This window comes from Oryctolagus cuniculus, chromosome 14 (genome assembly GCF_964237555.1).
Source record: "Oryctolagus cuniculus chromosome 14, mOryCun1.1, whole genome shotgun sequence".
NCBI lineage: Eukaryota > Metazoa > Chordata > Mammalia > Lagomorpha > Leporidae > Oryctolagus > Oryctolagus cuniculus.
Window position 1 is genome coordinate 25423736 of NC_091445.1, and position 24063 is coordinate 25447798.

The window sequence follows — 24063 nt, forward strand, 5'->3', positions numbered from 1 at the left end:
CCTTAATCCCTAAGCCTGAAAAAGATGCAGCATTGAAAGAAAATTGCAGACCAATATCCCTGATGAACATAGACACAAAAATCCTCAATAAAATTCTGGCCAATAGAATGCAGCAACACATCAGAAAGATCATCCACCCAGACCAAGTGGGATTTATCCCTGGTATGCAGGGATGGTTCAATGTTCGCAAATCAATCAATGTGATACACCACATTAACAAACTGCAGAAGAAAAACCATATAATTATCTCAATAGATGCAGAGAAAGCATTTGATAAAATACAACACCCTTTCATGATGAAAACTCTAAGCAAATTGGGTATAGAAGGAACATTCCTCAATACAATCAAAGCAATTATGAAAAACCCACGGCTAGCATCCTATTGAATGGGGAGAAGTTGGAAGCATTTCCACTGAGATCTGGTACCAGACAGGGATGCCCACTCTCACCACTGCTATTCAATATAGTTCTGGAAGTTTTAGCCAGAGCCATTAGGCAAGAAAAAGAAATTAAAGGGATATAAATTGGGAGGGAAGAAGTCAAACTATCCCTCTTTGCAGATGATATGATTCTTTATTTAGGACATCCAAAGAACTCTACTAAGAGACTATTGGAACTCATAGAATAATTTGGCAAAGTAGCAGGATATAAAATCACTGCACAAAAATCAACAGCCTTTGTATACACAGATAATGTCACAGCTGAGAAAGAACTTCTAAGATCAATCCCATTCACAATAGCTACAAAAACAATCAAATAGCTTGGAATAAACTTAACCAAGGACCTTAAAGATCTCTACGATGAGAATTATAAAATCTTAAAGAAAGAAATAGAAGAAGATACCAAAAAATGGAAAAATCTTTCATGCTCATGCATTGGAAGAATCAATATCATCAAAATGTCCATTCTCCCAAAAGCAATTTATAGATTCAATACAATACCAATCAAAATACCAAAGACATTCTTCTCCGATCTTGAAAAAAATGATGCTAAAATTCATATGGAGGAACAGGAGAACTCAAACAGCTAAAGCAATCTTGTACAACAAAAACAAAGCTGGAGGCATCACAATGCCAGATTTCAGAACATAACACAGGGCAGTTGTAATCAAAACAGCATGGTACTGGTACAGAAACAGATGGATAGACCAATGGAACAGAATACAAACACCAGAAATCAATCCAAACGTCTACAGCCAACTTATATTTGATCAAGGATCTAAAACCAATTCCTGGAGCAAGGACAGTCTATTCAGTAAATGGTGCTGGGAAAACTGGATTTCCATGTGCAGAAGCATGAAGCAAGACCCCTATCTTACACCTTACACAAAAATCCACTCAACATGGATTAAAGATCTAAATCTACGACCAAACATCATCAAATTATTAGAGAACATTGGAGAAACCCTGCAAGATATAAGCACAGGCAAAGACTTCTTGGAAAAGAACCCGGAGGCACAGGTAGTCAAAGCCAAAATTAACAATTGAGATTACATCAAATTTAGAAGTTTCTGTACTGCAAAAGAAACAGTCAGGAAAATGAAGAGGCAACCAACAGAATGGGAAAAAATATTTGCAAACTATGCAACCAATAAAGGATTTATAACCAGGATCTACAAAGAGATCAAGAGACTCCACAACAATGAAACAAACAACCCACTTAAGAGATGGGCCAAGGACCTCAATAGACATTTTTCAAAAGAGGAAATCAAATGGCCAACAGACACATGAAAAAATGTTCAAGGTCACTAGCAATCAGGGAAATGCAAATCAAAACCACAATGAGGTTTCTCCTCACCCCGGTTAGAATGGCTCACATACAGAAATCTACAAACAACAGATGCTGGTGAGGATATGGGGAAAAAGGGACAATAACATTCCCACTGTTGGTGGGAATGCAAACTGGTCAAGCCACTATGGAAGTCAGTCTGGAGATTCCTTAGAAACCTGAATATAACCCTACCATACAACCCAGCCATCCACTCCTTGGAATTTACCCAAAGGAAATTAAATTGGCAAATAAAAAAGCTGTCTGCACCTTAATGTTTATTGCAGCTCAATTCACAATAGCTAAGACCTGGAGTCAACCTAAATGCCCATCAGCAGTAGACTGGATAAAGAATTTATGGGACATGTACTCTATAGAATACTATATAGCAGTAAAAAAAAAAAAAAGAAATCTGGTTATTTGCAATAAAATGGAGGAATCTGGAACACATCATGCTGAGTGAATTAAGCCAGTCCCAAAGGGACAAATATCGTATGTTCTCCCTGATCAGTGACAACTAACTGAGCACCAAAAAGGAAACCTGTTGAAGTGAAATGGACACTATGAGAAACAAGGACTTGATCAGCCCTTGTCCTGACTGTCGAGGAACAACATAATACTTTATCCCATTTAGTATTTTTTTTGTTCTACTCAATACTACTGATTGAACTATTTAATTAACACACAATTACTCTTAGGTGTTTAAATTTAACTGAAAAGTGATCCCTGTTAAATATAAGAGTCAGAATAAGAGAGGGAGGAGATGTACAGTTTGGGACATGCTCATTCAGACTTGCCCCAAATGATAGAGTTAGATACGTGCCTGGGGACTCCAATTCAATCCCATCAAGGTGGCATGTACCAATGCCATCTCACTAGTCAAAATGATCAGTTTCAGTTCATAATTGATCATAATGATAGGATTTAGAGTCAAAGGGATCACATAAACAAGACTAGTGTCTGCTAATACTAACTGATAGAATTAAAAAGGAGAGAATGTTCCAACATGGGAAACAGGATACACAGCAGACCCATAGAATGGCGGGTGTCCTAAACAGCACTCCGGCCTCAGAATCAGCCTTTAAGGCATTCGGATCCAGCTAAAAAGCCCATGAGAGTATTTTAGGCATGGAAAGCCAAGACACTCTGACAAAAAAAAAAAACCTAAATGAAAGATCTCTGTGAGTGAGATCCCAGTGGCAAGAACAGGCCATCAAAGAGGGAGGTACCTTTCTCTGAAGGGAGGAGAGAACTTCTACTTTGACTATGACCTTGTCTAAATAAGATCAGTGTCAGTAAACTTAAAAGGCTTCCATAGCCTTGGCAACTCATGACAAGAGCCTAGGGTGATTACTGACACCATAAACAAGAGTGTCAATTGTTAAATCAACAACAGCAGTCACTGTGCACTTTCTCCCCATGTAGGATCTCTGTCCTTAATGTGTTGTACAATGTGAATTAATGGTATAACTAGTAATCAAACAGTACTTTATACTTTGTGTTTCTGTGTGAGTGCAAACTGTTGAAATCTTTACTTAATGTATGCTAAACTGATCTTCTGTATATAAAGATAATTGAAAATGAATCTTGATGTGAATGGGATGGGAGAGGGAGCGGAATGAGATGGGAGGGTTGCGAGTGGGAGAGAAGTTATGGGGTGGGGGAAGCCACTGTAATCCAGAAGCTTTACTTTGGAAATTTATATTTATTAAATAAAAGAAAAAAAATGCCAGATTGTAGGGTAGGTACCGTGGCTTACTTGGTTAATCTTCCACCTGCAGCGTTGGCATCCCATATGGGCTCTGGATTCTAATCCCCATTGCTCCTCTTCTAGTCCAGCTCTCTGCTGTGGCCCCGGAAGGCAGTGGAGGATGGCCCAGGTGATTGGGCTCCTGCACCCACATGGGAGACCGGGAGGAAGCACCTGTCTCCTGGCTTCCAATCAGCACAGCTTCAGCCATAGCGGCCATTTGAGGGGTGAACCAACGGAAGGAAGACCTTTCTCTCTGTCTCTTCTCTCACTGTCTAAGTCTATCTGTCAAAAAAAATTCAGATTGTAGAGGCCATTGTTGTGGCTTTGTGGGTAAAGCCAGTTTGTGTTCTGGCTATTCTACTTCCAGTCCAGCTCCAGATCTCTCTCTGTCTCTCCCTCTCTCTCTGTAACTCTGAATCTTTAGAAAAAAAAGTCAGATTGTACTCAGTGAAAATATACAAACTTGACAAACTATTAATAGTAAAGATCATATTTAAATAGATTTAAGATGATAGGTTAATATATATTATATGCTAAAATGTTTCATCCAGATATGTTATGTTTCCTTTAAAATCATATAAATAAAATATTTTAGACAAAGTTACACTAATATATATACTGACAACATAGCAGTAACTAATCTATGGTGAAGCAGTGTTCTGCACCTGACTGCATTACATGTTTTGTCTTGTTTGTTTTGTTTTTTGGACAGGCAGAGTTAGACAGACAGAGAGAGACAGAGAGACAGGTCTTCCTTTTCCATTGGTTCACCCCCCAAATGGCCGCTACGGCCCGTAGGCTGCAGCCGTTGCGCTGCACCGATCCGAAGCCGGGAGCCAGGTGCCTCCCCCTGGTCTCCCATGCGGGTGCAGGGCTCAAGCACTTGGGCCATCCTCCACTGCCTTCCCGGGCCACAGCAGAGAGCTGGACTGGAAGAGGAGCAACCAGGACAGAATCCGGCACCCCAAATGGGACTAGAACCCCGGGGTGCCAGCGCCTCAGGCGGAGGATTAGCCTAGTGAGCCGCAGTGCCAGCCAACTGCATTACATGTTTTATCTTTAGCATTACATTTCGTTAAATTCATTTCAAATGTTTAGTCAGGTTCAAACAACAAAAAATTGAAGTTAATTAAGTCAACTAATTAACCTAACAGTTTATATGCTCAATTTTAAATTAATTATTGGAAATAGGTAGATCATCTTTGCCTATTTGGTCAGTTTTGTCTAGTGTACTTTTATTTGGAATAAGTCATTTCATGAGAGTATGAACATGAGAGAATATGACAGTGTCTTAAAAATATTTCTAGATATTAAGCATAGCACTTTCATCAGCGTGTAAACTGTGTTATAGGGGTGAGTTTGCAGCATAGCAAATGCAGATGCCTGCGTACCACAGTCGAGCGCCTGAATTCAATCCCTCCATCAAGCTCCTAGCTCCAGCTTCCTGCTCATGCAGAGCCTGGGAAGCAACAGAGGTGCCTCAAGCAGTTGGACTGCTGCCAGCCACCTGGGAGTGTTGCACTGAATTCCCAGCTCCGGTATTTGACCTGGCCCTACCCTAGTCATCGTGGGCCTTTGGGGAGGGAAACAGAGGATTCAGACTCTCTCTATCTCTATCTGTAGCTCTGTGTTTCTTTGTCTGTCTGTCTCGTTCTCACTGTCTCTCCTCTCTGTTTCTCACCAGCTTACATAAATAAAATTCTAAAAATAAATATAGTACATCCAAAAATAGTTATGTGATAAATAATACCTTACTGTATAAGTTTAAATGCATCATAAAACCTCTTAACCAATTGAAAACTCTATAAAATAACTTATTTTAAGCTTTAATATTTCTTTCCAAAATTAATATTACTCATTTTGGTTAGTTTTAAGCCTGCATCAGTCCAATATAAGGGATATGTGGTCTTTTAAGTTGTACTTTCAAAATTTATATTTATTAAATAAAAGTTTTCAAAAAAATCAGTGAAATATCTGCAATATAGTCATGGTATATAGCAATATTTGGATTTTTTAATGACACATTTCAGAACACTTGGTACTTTCTTAAATCTCTATTGCATATCTTCCTAATATAAAATAATGTATTTTTATAAAATTCCTCATAGAACATAGATGGGTAGAGGCATGAATAAATAAATATTTTTCAGAAATGTCACAGATCAACAGTATGATGTATCAGGACTAATGTATAATATTGTACTGTTTTAAATATTTATTAAGTAAGATTATTCATTTTTCATTCAACAAATATTTCTTCAGGGGTTACTATTTTTCAGCTTACCACAGTGTCAGATTTAAAGCTGACTGTATTAAATATGTCCAGTATAAGAGAGGAAGTTTTTACATAAGCCCTTTATTGTAGCAGAGGATGAAGGAAATGCACTCTGTAATTCTGGAATGTCGGTCCTGTCAGCAGCCATCCTCTTAAGGAATTACACGGGCATTTGGGAACATTTGAAGAGCAGTCAGTGGAGTCAGCAGGCACATGAAGGCAGTTACCCTTCCTGTTTTCCTGTTATCAATCACACGGTTTCTTTCTGGGGAGAATAAGAAGTGAGGCAGGATCCACCCTCAGGAATGCAGAAAGCAATTGGTCTGGCTTAAAATGAGATTTTAATTTTTGAGTGAAAGAAATTCGAATGGCTGTGAAATAAAATAGGCAAACTGTGATGCTGATGCCACAAGATGATTTGAATCCTAACTTTTATAGCATATAATAGTTTCAATTACCTTAATAACAGGTCTAATTAGCAATAGAAAGGAATCAAGTATAATTCTTTTATTTTAATCAGCTATTTCATTGGAATTTTTCTCTTGATAGTAAAGATTCCTAAAAGTTTAATCAACTTAATGTTGTATCATAGAATCAGGACCTCAAATGAGCTTATGTTGATGAGCTGAATTGGGTGTCCAAAAAATCACATGTGCTTCCAAGTGAACACATGAGTGTGTGTATAAAATTCACACAGAATCTGTGTTGTATTACTGAATTGTGTTTGTATACGTGTATATGTGTACCTAGATATATATGTACTGTTTCTCAAAAGCTAAGTCACTACATGGCAAGATGATGAATTTTTTGAGGAAGTAATTTGCAACATTGACTTTATTTTCTCAGACTCACTAATTAAAACAATTAAGTTTGATCACAAGTTATAAAGGATAAAAAATTATTTACTAAATTACTGATTTCCTTTTGTTGACTAAACTGGTAACCTTGTACCTTGCAAACACACTATTTTTAGAATAGTAATTGCTTTTTCTTTAATATTAGTATCAAGTTAATTCTTGCTGTGTATGCCACCTCATTTCATATTCTTCCCCATTTTCACTCTTTATAATTTCCTTCTATTAAAAAATTGTCACTCACTGCTTTGGTAGTGATAGCAGCGAAATTTATTTACTGAGAGTAAATTATTGTCCTGTATGGGTTGATTATTGCACTTGGTGCACATTCCAGTTTAGTTCCTGCTTCCTAGATTGAATGATTGCCTTTTGTTTGAAATGAACTCTGCTTTCAGCAGAATTTGTTTTCAAATGCATGTATTTAAACTATTTTCGTTAATTTATAGAATGGGAACAGATTCCACTTATTATCTTTAAGATTTTTTTTAAGCAGTTTCAGAGAGAGCGGGAGAGACAGAGACAGAGAGATCTTCCACCCACTAGTTGAATCCCCAGATGGCTGCAGTGGCCAGGGCTGGACCAGGTTGAAGCCAGGAGCCAGGAACTGCATCAGAGTCTCCCACTGTAGATGCAGGGACCCAAGCACTAGGGCCATCTTCCACTGTTTTTCTCAGACCTTTAGCAACAAGCTGGATGGGAAGTGGAGCAGCCGGGGCACAAACCGGCATCCATTTGGGACGCTGGTATGACAAGCAGTGGCTTTTGCCTGCTATGCCACAATGCTAGCCCCTATATATAGAGTTTTAAAAACACAATGATACTTCTCACCCTCCCTCTTCTTTACTTTGTTTTTCTTTTAACGTTTTCCATAACATAGTTTCAATTTACTTTATAATCACATGCTTAATCCTCCACTAAATAATAAATTCAAGTATAGACGAGGGCTATAAACAATAATCACATTTTAAGATTTATTCTTTACTTTTCTGATGTGATAAAAGCATTGCATTTTGGAATATGGTTGGGAGGAGAAGCCCTGGAGGAACTCTGGATCAAATGCATATTAAAATACACCCTCGGACCAGCGCCGTGGCACATTAGGTTAATCCTCCACCTGCAAGTACTGGCATTCCATATGGGCGCTGATTCTAGTCCCGGTTGCTCCTCTTCCAGTCCAGCTCTCTGCTATGGCCTGGGAAAGCAGTAGAAGATGGCCCAAGTCCTTGGGCCCCTGCACCCATGTGGGAGACCAGGAAGAAGCACCTGGCTCCTGGCTTCTGATCAGCACAGCTCCGGCCATGGCGGCCATTTGGGGAGTGAACCAACGGAAGGAAGACCTTTGTCTCTGTCTTTCTCTCTCACTGTCTGTAACTCTACCTTTCAAATAAATAAATAAAATCTTAAAAAAAAAAAGCCCTCCAAGTATAAATGTGAAACATTTAGTAATACCAGAGTTATAATTGGGAAATTATATATTTCGATTTTAGTTACTTTGAAACTTTGTGATATTGGTTGCTTTTTGAATCCCTAATATACTTTCCTGAAAATTTAAACTGTACGTTTAGATGGATGGATGGATGAAAAGCATATGAAGGCCAGTGCCGTGGCTCACTTGGCTAATCCTCTGCCTGCAGCGCCAGCATCCCATATTGTTGGGCTCACTTGGCTAATCCTCTGCCTGCAGCGCCAGTATCCCATATTGTTGCCGGGTTCTAGTCTGGGTTGCTCCTTTTCCAGTCCAGCTCTGTGCTGTGGCCCAGGAGGGCAGTGGAAGATGGCCCAAGTGCTTGGGCCCCTGTACCCGCATGGGAGACCAGGAGGAAGCACTTGGCTCATGGCTTCAGGTCGGCGCAGCACCGGCCGAATCGGCCATTTGGGGAGTGAACCAACAGAAGGAAGACCTTTCTCTCTCTCTCTCTCTCTCTCACTGTCTGTAACTCTACCTGTCAAATAAAAAAAAATAGAAAGAAAAGCATATGAATAGATATTACATATATTATGTGTAGTTGCAGCATGCTATAAAACATTTCTAGGTGCACATCTAGTATACACATTTGGATAGTCCTGTGTTGCTCTACCAGAAGCACACACATATATTATGCATGTGATTTGTGTTGCCACAACATAACAGTAGATTCTTGTATGTGTCTCCAAACTACTCTAGTGAAAAAAAAAAATCAGTTATTGGTTGGTCGCTTCTAAGCAAGGTTATATTCTACCCAGGTATAAGTCGTACATGTCATAGGACATTTTTTTTTTAACTTATGTGCTGGAACATACAGTAACACAAAGAATCCTGGTCAAATACATCTGGGGAATAGTGCTGACTTCTTCCACCCGCCAGTGAGTATCATGGGCTCAGTGTACAGGAAAGGCTCTGGGACTACAGAATTTGGCCCAAAATGTGTAGATCAACGTTTATGTTTTGACCACAGAACAACTTTCTCTGAACTCATCTATCAGCATTTCAAGGACCGAAGATTTACATCAATAGTCTTTAAGACTATGAGGAAGAGTTGAAGAGTTCTAGGAGTCCTTCTCTACATATTTTATAAAAACATAAGAATTTAAGAATGCATTATTTCCACTTATGCAACAAAGAACAACTGGTCCAGGGAACCAACAACATTTAGATCAAGTTACAGAGGCTACTTTGTTGTGCTTAATTTTTTGAATCATAGAGAAGGAGATGAGGATGCTGGTTATATTTCATGTGTTACATGGACAGATGCCCTGTTGAAAGCATGAGCCTTGGTGTTCCCGAACACATCAAATATGAAAGGACCTTTTCATGGATTATTGACAAACTTCATGATTTATTATATGAAGTTATTAAGTGTTTTAATTTATTTGCGATGCAATGATTATTTTGCTTCCCCTGTCTGCTAGATGATTCAAAGTTTTGTAAGCCAGAACCACATTTTAAATTCCTCCTCCATCCTGGCTCTCTTAATTTGAAGATACTTCCTCATTTTGAATGGGGAGGGAAAGGATAATATGGTGGGAGGCTATGGCTTATTATTTTGGCACAAGCCATTCCTTTTATAGCACATAATTTTCTGACCAGCTCCCAGACTAGGAAAACATAGTTCCTCGGCAGGATGTTTTGACACCATGAGGATGTGTATAGAGAACAGGTGTGTGTTTGGGTGTGCACTTCCCCATTTCCTTCTATTCCACGGGAGAGGCAATTACACCAACAGGGATCAGACTCAGAGAGTGAAAAGTGCAATGATTTCTGAAGTATAACCAGAGCTGTGCACAGCAAGGACTTAGTCCCATGGTCTCTCAGGGACTGTACATTTTCAGGCTTAGAGAAATCAAATCCCTGTTTGGAAAAGATTTTTACTTTGTTCCTTCCCTTGTTGATGTCATTGCTGTTGCGTGTAGAGAGAAAGTGAGTGCTGCGTGCCATTGTTGGAAAAGTCAACTCTGACGTATTGCTGCACAACAAATAATCCACCCCACAGCTTGTCTGTTATTAGTGTAACCCTGCTAAAAATGGTCAGAGAGGAAATGTGCCTTTGCCAGAATGATTTTGCTGCTTAAAAGTCATGTGAAGGTGTACCTAGGATATTTCTTATAAGAACAAAGAGAATGAAATACATTATTATCCCATCTGAACTTGGGAAGAAGGAAACATGTTTCCTAAGCTGTTAAGCACTATTGCTGGAACTTGTTTCATGTGACTCTTTCAAAAATCCGTTTTTAATGTTGAGCATTCAGCTATATAGCACTTCCCCACTCAGGTCTGAGCTTTAGAAAAGATTAGTGCTGACTTCATTTTGACTTAGTCCTGAGGTGTTCTTTTCATCCCTACTACAGATATCAGAGCTACACTCTTGTTAAAAATATTTGTGGTTAATTTGAGAGAGAGAGAGAGAGAGAGAGAGACCGAGCGTGCTCTCATCTGCTGGTTCACTCTCCAAACTCCTGCAATACCTGGGGCTGGGCCAGGCTGAAACCAAGGGCCCTGCGCATGCAATCCAGGACCCCTCCCATGGGTGGCAGGAACCCAGTTACTTGGGCCTCACTATGGCCTCCTAGGCTCTGCATTAGCAGGAAGCTGGCATCAGAGACCAGAGCCAGACTGAAACCCAACTGTTCAATGTGGGACATGGCCATTTGATGTCTTAGTGTGATCCAAGGAAGGAGGCAGTTTAGCAACAAGGTCCAAGATTCGTGAAGTTAAGTAGAAAAGCCATTTTTAAAGACTCGCAGATGTCAAGTTTCTGTTGACTTTTTCTCAATTTCACCACTATTAAGTTGAAAATTAGGTCATTTATGAGAAAAGTAACTGCCCAATCTATGAGGTTTAGCAAATGGAAGAAGAAGTAGATGAGAGGATTTAGGAGAAAAGAAAGTGTCTCTCAGCAACTTCAGTGCCATATCCACCTGCAGCATTTGTTGCTATCCATAGGGTGACTGCAGAATCATAGCCCATCGTTCCCCGGACACACAGGCAACAGTGTGCTTTTGGTGTTAATGAAAGCAATAAACTAAACGTGCAATATTTCCACCTTTGAATCTATTGCTGGCAGATTTACTGGTTGCATTTTTCTTGAATTAAGGATGTGTTTCATGTGAATGGTTGGTTTATTGTATCTACTTGTTTTTCTTTTTTCTTTTTTTTTGCCTGCAGCGGCACTTCTAGTGATGAAATGTGCAACTTATACATTATGTATTACATGGAAGCCAAGCATGCAGTTTCTTTCATGACCTGTACACAGAATGTAGCCCCAGATATGTTCAGAACGATCCCACCAGAGGCCAACATCCCAATTCCTGTGAAGTCTGACATGGTCATGATGCATGGACATCACAAAGGTGAAATTGGGGCTTTATGTAAAATAACGTGATTTTTGTATTTCATGCTTTCTTATGCATCTCACTTGCCTGTGTGGTTAATATTTAAAGCCATCTTTATTCCCTTCTGCTGTCAGACAACTGCATGTGCACTCACATTCTTATTCCCCCTTTCCCCTTTCATATCCTATGGCCCCTCCCTGATATGTCCTCTTCAAAACACTTAAAGGAGAAAAATCCCTGGCAGTGATGAAACGGATTCCTTATGGGACCAATCCTGCGAATGCAGACCTTCTTCATTAATTCATGTTTTCTGGTTTCCCATCTCATTCCTCCCATAACCAGTAATAATTTACAGTTTATGAATGTATGCAGCATGTTCTAAAGGGCCTATAAATTTGCCGATAAAAATGGCTATCATCTCCAATCATAGCCTAAATTATCTGTTTAATGGGCCTCTTCAAGTGAAAAACAGTCCTTGATTTGTGGACATTACCAGTTCTGGATTTTCTGATCTCCTTCTCAAAATTACTCTTTAACTCACTGTTCCATCTGCAAGATGGTCATACTGACTGTTGTGCCTTTGGATTAAAACTGCAAAACCCACATCCTGTTTTACTGCATGAACTATGCTGAGACTATTGAGCTTTTTTGCAAGTTCAAACTTAAAATGTCACAACAGCTTCTTATTTCATTCTAGTCGAGTTTTTAATGAGAGAAGTTGGCATAGCAATCCGGTCATTTATAGATCCTAATATATTTATAAAATATTTCTGAAAATATCTTTGAAATAGCACTGTGTCCAATTGTTTAAAATATGAGTGGTTTTGTTGATGCATTTTTAAAATTCTGTGTCCTTTATGTATTACTAAAAGGGTAGTTGACATAGTTATTAAGTCACAAGTCTAATAACTGGTAGTTATGCTGTGTGGGGTGGGAAGTTTATGAATTAGAGTATTTCTACCATATAAATTTTTAATACTATAATAAACAGGAGACCCTGAAAAATATTTTTATGTTGATGGCATAGTTCCAATAAACAATTTAAAGTGTAATATATGCTGCAAATTTATGTTCAACTTCTTTGGTCCATTACAGAAACAGAGAACAAAGATAAGACAGCATTACTACAGCAGCCAAAACGGGAGGAAGAACAAGTGTTAGACCAGGGTATGTATGCTTATTCCTGCAGTTTAGCTAATAAGAGTAATTCTTTGTACAAATGCACAAGCCAACTATAAAATTATTGAGATATTTTAGGCTTCTTGATACCAACCTCAACCCATATTATTGTTCTTCTTATGTAATGCGTAATTCATGAGGAATTGGTCAATTATTGCATCTTAGCCTTGAAAGTAAAATTCATTAGTGTGATTTAGCCCCATTAGGTTTCTCTGTCTTTGTTTTATTTCATTTTTATATCATAACTTTTCTATAATATAAGTAAGTGCAAATGTGATCATCAAAAACCATCAATTGGCCACTGTCGAAATCTAATGACCTTTTACCACTTAAGTTCTTGTGTGTTTTTTATGGTGTGTTCATTAACTATATTTGAGGTTCAAGAGAAAAGAAACTAAGAATTAAACCTGCTTCTTGCCTCTGTAAGTCATTCTTCTCTGCCTTCAACAAGGTAGGAGGGATTACTGCCTTATGTGTTCATGACTCTGTGTTGTTACCACCTGATAAGTTAAGAGAACATTGTTCTGCCTCTGTTGTATTTATTGGAAGTGGTAATGTTTGGAGCTATGTCACGTGCTGGCCCTGAAAAAGTATTTTCCTGATACTTGGTTTCTTGCCAGTCATTTGTGATAGTTTTATGTTAGCTTTAGAGTATGTTATCTTATCAAATTATTGTGGGCCTAGAAATCATATTTTTTTTTTTTTGACAGGCAGAGTGGACAGTGAGAGAGAGAGAGACAGAGAGAGAAAGGTCTTCCTTTTTCTGTCGGTTCACCCCCCAATGGTTGCTGCGGCTGGCACAACGTGGCCAGCGCACCGCGCTGATCCGAAGCCAGGAGCCAGGTGTTTCTCCTGGTCTCCCATGCAGGCGCAGGGCCCAAGCACTTGGGCCATCCTCCACTGCACTCCCGGGCCACAGCAGAGAGCTGGACAGGAAGAGGAGCAACTGGGACAGAATCTGGCGCCCTGACCGGGACTAGAACCCGGGGTACCAGCACCGCAGGTGGAGGATTAGCCTATTCAGCCGCGGCGCCAGCCAGAAATCATATATTTTTAAACATTAGTTTAATGTTAATGCAGGCATACTTCTGACAACATAAAGCACTTAAGCAATATAATTTTTCTATTGGTAACATACAGAAGTTTCCTATTGTAAACTGCTATTAGAATTCTTCAAAAGACATTCCACTAGGGCTAAATCTAGGATATCACTGTTAGTTTGTTTTTTTAAATATTTTTTATTTATTTATTTATTTGAGAGGTAGAGTTACAGACAAAGGTTTTCCTTCCACTGGGTCACTCCCCAAATGGCCGAAACGGCCCAGAGCAAGGCTGATCTGAAGCCAGAGCCAGGAGCTTCTTCAGGGTCTCCCATGTGAGTGAAAGTTCCTAAGTACTTGAGCCGTCTTCCATTGCTTTCCCAGGCCATTAGCAGGGAGCTGGTTTGGAAGTGGAGCAGCTGGGACTTGAACCAGCACTGCAGGTGGAGGCTTAACCTACTACCCTACAGCACCAGCCCCTAAGATATCACTCATAAACTGATAGTATTTACAAAATTATGGAATCCAGATTTTCAAACAGGGAAAATGCACCCTGAAATTAGCATAAAATAAACTGTAATCTAAATAGACTTCTAAATAGATAGAGTGTATTCTGTAACATCTCATCCAACAAAGTGCTCTTTAAAAAATTCAGCTTGGCCCAAGTTGTTTCATTTGTGTCTTAAGTCAAAACTCAGGAGATGATTTTGTACTGAATGACTATTGATTCCAATTTAAACTAGCTGTATCAATTCTGTTTATGCATTTGTGAGGAAGCCAGTAATAACAGCCTAAAGTGGTACTACCCATGTTCATTGTAAGTGTACTGAAATGTCTTATAGTGAATTATTTTGACATTGTACACACTCCAAAATGTATATTCTAATTTGAGTCACCTTAAAATATATCTCCGGATACCAACATATATGACACAATGTGAAATGAGACCACCGTTTAGTAAATCCATCATATAATATGGTAATGGTAATGTTTCTATGGAAACTGAGGCTGGGCTGTTTTCCTTTTGAAATTAGTTGAGTTAATTAAAGGAGTCATTGACAACTCTCAAGAACCCAGGGGTTTTGAGAGCAAAGCAGTCGTAAACATTGTCTAATTTCTTCCTTCCAAGTGTGAGGTTTTAGGATGTGTCATATACCTACAAACCAAATCCTTTAAAACACTTTTGTGTTTTGTAGTTTATTTATCATTTTGCACTTTGTAGCATATACAGGGGTTTTAGAGTACCCAAACTCTTAGTAGTCCCAGAGAAGAATTCTATGAACATGGAAGAAATTGTTTTCCTTCCGTTTCTATTTTTGTCTCCTTAAGAATAAGAATACTCTGAAGAAAGTAATATAACTTGGAAAGGAAAAAAGTACTATTCTAACTCATTTTCACATTGTAGAAAATCAGGTTGAAATTGCTGGGTCCATCAACATGTTACCTCCTGGGTTATATGAAAACAGCCCCACACCAGAGCCCTTTCAAAGTCCAGCATAGTCTGTGTATTACCCTACTGGTCTCTGGAGACCACTGGCTTAGAATTTAGAGAGATACAAAAGCAAACCAATTGTGCCTTTGTACAGATAGTTCATTTGATGTACTAATGAGATCAATCTGTCTCCTTAAAATATGCGGGCAAATCTACTCATTACTGAAACAGTATTCCTCTCCCAGAGATGTTTGTTTGCACAAAGTGTCTATTTGTATTCATTCCCTGGGGAGTCAGGTTGACCAAGGAGCTAATAGGAGGGCTCTAATTATTCAGATAAATTATACCATGTATGTTAATTTTTAAAGTAAGCCCTGAAATCTAACCCTTTGCCTTATTTTGGTTTTCTAGCCAAAACAATTTATACTCATGCATTCCTTCAGATTATATCCATTCTTTTAATATTTTTTGCCCCCAAATAAGGGGACTTCAAAAATTTCATGGAAAAAAAGTTACAAGATAAATTTGTTTTGTTGCAAAATCCTTGACATCCATTCATAGTGTTTTTTTTTTTTTTTTTTTTTTTGACAGGCAGAGTGGACAGTGAGAGAGAGAGACAGAGAGAAAGGTCTTCCTTTGCCGTTGGTTCACCCTCCAATGGCCGCCGCGGCCGGCGCGCTGCGGCCGGCGCACCGCGCTGATCCGATGGCAGGAGCCAGGAGCCAGGTGCTTTTCCTGGTCTCCCATGGGGTGCAGGGCCCAAGCACCTGGGCCATCCTCCACTGCACTCCCTGGCCACAGCAGAGGGCTGGCCTGGAAGAGGGGCAACCGGGACAGAATCCGGCGCCCCGACCGGGACTAGAACCCGGTGTGCCGGCGCCGCTAGGCGGAGGATTAGCCTAGTGAGCCGCGGCGCCGGCCCCATAGTGTTTTAATACTGTGCATTGTCCATGAACTTTTTGAAGACTCCTCATAGATAAAATCCTGCTTATGTCAGTTGTGCTAGCTGCAGGTTAGCAGATACCAGCTACGTTGGCCCCAGACTCCTTATAGAAACAGAACAGTTGTGTAATAGGAAAAGACTTAGCACATACAAAGATACTGTACACAAAGGCAAACTCTGAACCCATCAGTGGGCACAGATATTTCTCACGTGTTATGGATAGTTCTACTTAGATAGTACAAATTCTGCATCTGTATTTCTTTCACTGCCTATATTAATATCCTGGAAAGCTGCAGCAATATAAAGGTCAAGATATGTAATAAATTCTATGTTAGAAATAAGGGGTGACCTTTCTTAGACAGTAAAAAAGAGAAGAAAGAAGAGATGCATTCCGAGGACTGAAACAAAGAAACATAGCTGTGCCCAGATGGACAAGAAGTCAGAGATATTTCCAACAAAGAGAAAAAAAATGAAAAGAAAGGCAATGACCTTTGCAACGCAACTTGATCTAATACTCTGTTTCTCCAGGAGAAATATAAATATTTTATTTTCTTTGGAAACCATATCACTAAAATTGCTAGCTATCAGTGTTTTTGCTGGAATATTTATCTTGATTGGACATTATCTGGCATTTAAAGAGACATCCTTGTGGTATTGCTTCAGCCTGTCCTTACAACACACAAACCTTCTGCAGCATCACTATCTATGTCTGCTATTCCTAGAACAAAATATGGTGTAAGGCAAGTGTATCTCGGTGTCTAGTTCAAAAGACAGAATTGCAGAGACACCAATGAAACATCATTATATGACAGTTTTACCTACCAAATTTTCCTGGATCATGCAAGAATGGAAAGTAGTTTAATGAGGCTTTAATTAAACCCATAGGGATTTTTTAAAAATAATGTTGATTTTTCAATATTCATTTTTAATTATTCTCATTTATTATAGAATATGTAGAAATTATACGAAGCATGAAGTGACAAATAAAAATCACCCTCACCTCCAGATACATGTATATACAGAAATATGTGTACCTGTGTATGGAATATATGTTATACAGATATTTTAGATATATACATATGAAGCTTATTGTAACATTTCTAGATCACACTGAATATGCAGTTATATACCCCATTTTAAAAAACATTGTATCTTAAGTACTTCTTCCAATTGTAAAAATGTTGCAAGAATGATTTTTTTTTTTTTTGACAGGCAGAGTTAGACAGTGAGAGAGAGAGAGACAGAGAGAAAGGTCTTCCTTTTCCATTGGTTCACCCCCCAAAATGACCACTACGGCTGGCGCACTGCGCCAAAGCCAGGAGCCAGGAGCTTCCTCCTGGTCTCCTATGTGGGTGCAGGGCCCAAGCACCTGGGCCATCCTTCACTGCCCTCCCGAGCCACAGCAGAGAGCTGGACTGGAAGAGGAGCAACTGGGACAGAATCCGGTGTCCCAACTGGGACTAGAACCCGGGGTGCCGGCACTGCAGGCAGAGGATTAGCCAAGTGAGGCGCAGTACCGGCCATAAGAATGATTTTAAATGGCCACATAATATGTATATTCCTGTCCATACTGATTTGAAAATCACCTGTTTGCATGTAGGTGAGCTTATCTGTGAATGAGTTGATTATGTCTGCCTCTATGCAGGAAATCACTGATGTCTGCTCAAAACAAACCCAAAATGTCACCAACATTTAAAAATAAGATGAGTGAAATATTACCTGTATGAGTAATAAGCATAGTAAATTAAACAATAGGACTGATGAGACAGTGATTCTGGGTGGAGGAAATGAATTCTGAGACTGTACAGCATGAGGAGGATGACATAGAGGTCCTCCATAGTAGATAGACTCACACACACACACACACAAGCACACACACATGCATTTTGTTCACATATGTATAGTGAGTGGCATTTGTAGGAAACTAGCACATGCTTTCTAAGTTTTCTTAATTTCTTATGCATGATGATTTCTCATGTATGTTCACTATACCAAAATTATCATTTGAGCTTTCTATTAACATTACTTAGACAAGGAATGTAAGCTGAAACTAAAATTACCAGATACAAGCAAAAGTCTACTCAACTGCATTTAGGAGTTCTGAATTCGAGTGTTTTCCTTTAAATTGGGAGTACAGATGTGGTATTGAAATTTATGTTGGTTGTGTTGGGAAGACCCAGTGTCTTAAAAAGCTCAAGGCAGAATTGAAAGTCGAAATCTACAATACTGGTGTGTCCTTATTATTGTACATTATGCTCTGGACATTTCTTTTGCTGCAGAAAGGGCCTTTAACATGTTTTATTCAGTTTGCTCCAAACTCTTCTCATTGTAGTCTTTGTGCCCCCATATCATCAATCTTTCTTCTCAAAGGTCAGCCCAAGTACTCTATTCCCAAGGCAGGGAGAATATGACAAAAACACAATTTGTAGAGGGAAAACACTCCATGACCTCAGATAGTTAAAGGTCTTCAGACACCTTCTGTGAAACAGTGTAATTTCACAGTGGTTTTATGCCAACAAAAACAAATTGCCATTGGCATGTTGTATCAAATTATCAGAATCAAGGGAACAGGGCTGCAAGTTAAAAATGCAGTGATCTGCTATAAAAACTTGCTGAAGGAACAGTGGGTAAACAATTTATGCGAGAGTACAACGAAGGCTGCATGTGGGAGCTAGAATCTGTATTTCTTTGCCCTGTTCAGAGTAGGACACTCCATCTTCTCTGTTAATTCCAAGCACCCTTGACGCAGTTTGAAGAAGGGCACAATTCCTGCTTGTTCCCCATTCACTAAAACTTTATCTGCTATGATTTATGAGCAGCTCACAAGTCTTTATTTATTGAACTCATCTATCAAGCACAATCCTAACTACCCCCCAAGGCTCTGGGAAGCTGACTGAATGCTGGTTTGAATCGGTTTCCTAATAACAGGATAGGCAGATGTGAATGATCATTTATCACACAATTGGGCTTTCCCGTATCATCTATGTGTGTAGCAGTTGCCAAAGCCGTTTTCTCCTATCTTCTTCTTTTTTATATTTGTCTAAAAAAAAGAATGCTGGTTCTGATGATTTTTCAGTCAGATGACTCCTATAAGAGGAAAAAAAAAACTAAAGTTCATTTCATTTGTGATCCCTGAGCTGGTCACCATAGTGATGCGTTTTTTTCTTCTAAGGCTAGAGAGTGAATGATCTGGGTAAGTAGTAAGTAAACAATCAATAAGACAAATTGACTTTAACCAGAGGGGAAAGTCGTCTATGACTGAGTCATAAAACAGAATATTAAAATCTAAAAAGAGAAGCCTCCATTTTTCGGTCCCTCCTATCTGTCTTTTGAATCAGCTGTGTTGGCTGGTTCTAATCTCATTGGCTTGGTCACCTGGCATATTCTATCGGTGGCTTAACTGCTGGTGAACATCCTATGTATTCTCCCTGTATCAGGAAATCACAGGGCAAGAAGCAGTCACAGGAGCTGTTTGTTTGAGGCAATGAAGTACTGGTGATTTGTATGGGAAATGGGAATTTACATCTCAGTGTTATCAATAGGTTTTGATCATTTTTAAAAATAAAAACACCTGCCACAATTAAAGTTTTTCATTGTCAAAAAGTTGCCAATATTTATTTTTTATTCAATAATCTAAAACAATTTTACTTATTTCTTAAAAAGCCCTTACACGACAGTTTTCCCACATGTCCTTCTGTCTTAATTTATTTTCCTTATATTTCTGGAAGTAAACTAAAAAAATTTCCAAGCTGATGGCAGGTAATGGTGAATGGGCCCTTTGCTAACTAGAAGAAGGTTCATCAGGCCATAAGGGAGCTAATACAAGCACACAATGCACAGACTTGGAATTTAACTGGTAATGCTTTGCATTTTAAAGGATTTCACTCCATTCTTTTTCCCAACACCTAGCTTCCCACCACTGCTGTGTTTTCCAAATACCAAACCCATGACAATCAAATTACTTAAAAGACCTAGAGCATTTCTGTATTCTATAAGATAGAATCAGCATTTGAGTGGGGAAAAGAAATGGCAACTTACCAGGGCCTCACATATTTTATCTTTAGTGACACAGAGGCAAGGGCTGACATTTTTAACAGGTTATTCATTATTCATTCCGGAATGGTTCATTGAGAATCTCACACTATAGGAAAAGTGCTAATCACAGGAAAGAGGACAGTAAATGAGAGATGAGAGCTTTCATTTTTTATAGAAAATCACATTTATATCTTGCAACTTGTCCCTTCCCAGAGATAATTGAAATGTGCAAAAACCATTCTTGGAGCATCTTATACAATTTGATCATACCCTTAAGGTATAGTGGCAGTCCTAAATGAAGACCCTGAAGAGAACAAAAAATTGTACTTTTTGAATCAAAGCAAACTAGCCCAGTTGTGTGCAGATTGCTACGGTATGTATGCACTGACTCTTTTTACAAGATTCTTGTGTTGTAATATGGAGAAGATGGGCCAGGACAGGACAAAGAAAAACTTGTTCAGGTCAACACTAGGCCGAGCCATGGAGACCAGAAAATAGTTAATTTAAAAGAAAAAAAATCAAGTACACTAAAATTGTCAGGTATAAGGTAAATTCACACGAAGAGTTTCATGTTCAGTGCAGAAAAAAAGGGGAACACAGATCCAGTACAGGGAGCAGCTTAGAAAAGTTAACTGTCAGACTTTCTCCCTAGAATCCTACTTGAACTTTCTACCAGTGTGAAAGCCAGTTCTGTACTTTAGGTTTATCTGAAATGAGGACAATAAAAATAACCATTTCACTGAGATTAAATGTGTTCCACTGTATAAAGCACTCAGCCAAGTGAGTGGGTCATACTAAACACTCAAAACCGTATTAGCAACTTTTGCTGTTGTTGTTATGTACAAGGTACTTCCTGTTATGTTACCTGGGTGAGCAATAGGGTAACGGGCATCCCAGTGTTTCCAGGACTATGCCAAACTCCGCCTAGTGTAAATATTAATAACTCCCTTTTCCATCTCAAAACTCTCTCAGTTTGAGGAATGAACTCTATAGTCACCTTAGCAGGAGTCCCATAACTGAAGTAGGTAATAAAAAAAAAAAAAAAACACCCAGAAATACACAAGTTGACACTGAGAGCCAAGAAAAGGTAGCTGCAAGTAGTGTCCAGCAGAACACCTGAACACCATTCTAGATGGATTTTGCCCCCTAGAGCAGTGATAGGGTCCGTTCTGAGGTAGGAGAAGTGTCTTTCAGTATGACACCCAAGGATGAGAAGGCTCACAAGTGCATACAGGTGGAGGAGGGAAGCGCAAGATGATACTGACAAGTCAGCATTGGTCGGACTTTCTGATTCACTGTAAGAGTTGTTCAGATCCAGTTTTCTGGATTGAATAATTCAAAACACAGTGTCATCACAGAGACAGAGTGTTGAAAAAAAAAAAAACAGATATGAGGAGATTAAAGAGCTCAGTTTTAAACTGATACAGACATCCATGTGGAAAATTCCTGGAGGGGGTTTCCTGTACAACTCGTGCTGAGAGAGCCCCAGATTTGGGAGTCATTTGCCTGGAAGTCGTGGCTGATGCCCGGGTGAGGGTCTGAGCTCACTCAACAGGAAGAAACCTCAGCTGTGGGGGAAAATGTACTCAGCATAGACCTCAGGAAATGCCTACATTTTCATATGTTGGGCAGACGGGGAAGATGATGGGTGGAGATCTTTAAAGGAGGGAGTTTCTGGTAGGGGCTGCCGGGAGCTACCTGTCCCCAGCAGGTCAGGAAGAGGAGGCTCTGGCCGATTAGGAACTCTTGATGAGCTCAGGCAGAAGCCATTGGTGGTGGAAGCAAGTGCCCTTCCATGTATAGAACCAAGAAGATAAAGCAGTAAGTAGCCCTATATTGTCCAGCACTATGTTCTAGCCACCTGTGGCTGCTTAGATGGGAATAAAAATCAATAAAAGTAAGTGAAATTGAAAACTGAGTTCCTCAGTCACACTTGCCACAATTAAGTATTCAAGAATCCCACGTTTCTAGTGACTAAATTGTTGGACTGTGCAGAAATAGGCTATCTTCCTTACCACTGACTGTTCCTTGGGAGAGTGTTGAAACTTTTTTCAAAAAGTTCGTTTACTTGGGAGACAGAAAGTTCCCATCCCCTGGATCACTCCCCAAATGCTCCAAACAGACTGGTGCTGGGAACTCAATCCGTGTCTCCCACATGGGTGGCAGGAACCAACTGCTTGAGCCATCACTGCTCCCTCCCAGGATCTGCGCTGGCAGGAAGTTGGGGTCAGGAGTCCCAATGGGTATCTCACTCCGGCATTCTGGTATGGAAGGAGAGCATCCTAACAGGCATCTTGCCCACTAGGACAGATGTCTGACTTGTAAAGGAACAGGGAGGATGGTGCTGTGTCAGAGGAGACCCTGTCCACCCCTCCAGCCTGTGGTAGAGACGTGTCAGAAAAGAGTGCAGATAGGAGAGGCCCGTGGGGTGCAAGGTCTGGAAGACCTGCACTCAGAACACTGGAGTAGGGAAAGTCCTTACTCTACAAATAGACTTTACAAAATAAAATGAAGATATAGCTTCCTTTAGAAAAGCCAGGAAACAGGTTTCTATGTGGGGACTTCAAAAAGTTCAGGGATAAGTAGAATCGTGAGTTTATTTTGGTGGGAAAAAATGAAATCACACATCAAGATTTTATACTACACATTTCCACAAACTTTTTTTAAAGATTTATTTATTTGAAAGGCAGAGTTACAGAGAGAAAGAGAGAGGGACAGACAGATGGAGAGAGAGAGATCTTCCATCCTCTAGTTCACTCCCCAAATAGCCACAAAGACCAGAGCTGAGCCAATCTAAAGCCTGGAACACGAAGCTTACTCCTGGTCTCCCACGAGGATGCAGGGGCCCAAGCACTTGAGCCATCTTCCACTGCCTTCCCAGGTGCATTAGCAGGAGCTAGATCAGAAGTGGAATGTCCATATGGGATATGTGACTTTGCCTACTAAACCACAATGCCAGCCCCTTTCTACAGACTTTATGAAGAATCCTTGTATTGCAATCATAGAGACTTGCTGAGGGCTGTAAACATCAAAAGGACCTTTTTTTTTTTTCTTTATGAAATCCTCCATACTCGAGTAGGACATAAAAATTGATCTAAAATTTTTTAACTAAATCCTAGTTGGAGCAGATGTTTGTTGCAATTAAAGTTTGTCTTTTTAAGAATTGAAAATGAATCGATGTGAATGGAAGGGGAGAGGGAGCGGGAAAGGGGAGGGTTGCGGGTGGGAGGGAAGTTATGGGGGAGAAGCCATTGTAATCCATAAGCTGTACTTTGGAAATTTATATTCATTAAATAAAAGTTTAAAAAAAGTTTTTTTTAGTTAGTAACTATAATAGCTACAATTTAGCAATGGCTGCTTTATGATATGCCTGGAATCGGTATTTTCTAAATCTATCTTTGTAAGGTTATGTGACTTAGATACAGGCACAGTGTAGCTACTGCATAGAGTTGTATTTAAACACAAGTGTGAAATACAGAGCAGAATTTGGACTGTTACAGTACAGTGAAAGACCAGAGTGATGTAGGTACACATGGCAAAGACCCCCCTAATTTGAATTGTCAAGGATGGTTTTTTGGATGTAATTGATGCCCAAGATTTAGAATTTGAGTTAGTTGACTGGAGGGGAGAGAGTGGTTCAGGAAGGAGAAACAAAATCTTAGAGCTGACACTCAAGGAAGTAGAAATTCAATGTAGCCAGAACAAAAATTCCAAACCACCCAACTTGTTCCATTTATGTTCTACTCTACCCATTATACCCATTAGATATATTTCCTAAGATTTTTTAAAAGGTTCTTTTATTTATTAGAAAGGCAGAGTTACACACACACACACACACACATACAGTAATATTCCATCTGCTGGCTCACTGCCAAAATGATAACAACCGAGGCTGGACCAGGGAGAAGCCAGGAGCCTGGAAAACCATCCTGGTCTCCCAGTTTGTAAGCAGGGTTCCAAGTACTTGGGCCATCTT

General features: G+C 39.5%; 1 protein-coding gene across 6 annotated transcripts in view; it reads left to right on the top strand.

Annotated features, from left to right (window-relative positions):
* The window catches only part of PAM (peptidylglycine alpha-amidating monooxygenase), a 338531-nt gene that overhangs the window by 256737 nt on the left and 57731 nt on the right, over positions 1–24063 (top strand). For all 6 annotated transcript variants that reach the window (XM_051853947.2, XM_051853946.2, XM_051853949.2 and 3 more), the window contains 2 exons: positions 11292–11476; positions 12554–12625. In XM_051853947.2, the coding sequence (XP_051709907.1) occupies positions 11292–11476; positions 12554–12625 (257 nt within the window). The remainder of the gene's footprint in view (positions 1–11291; positions 11477–12553; positions 12626–24063) is intronic.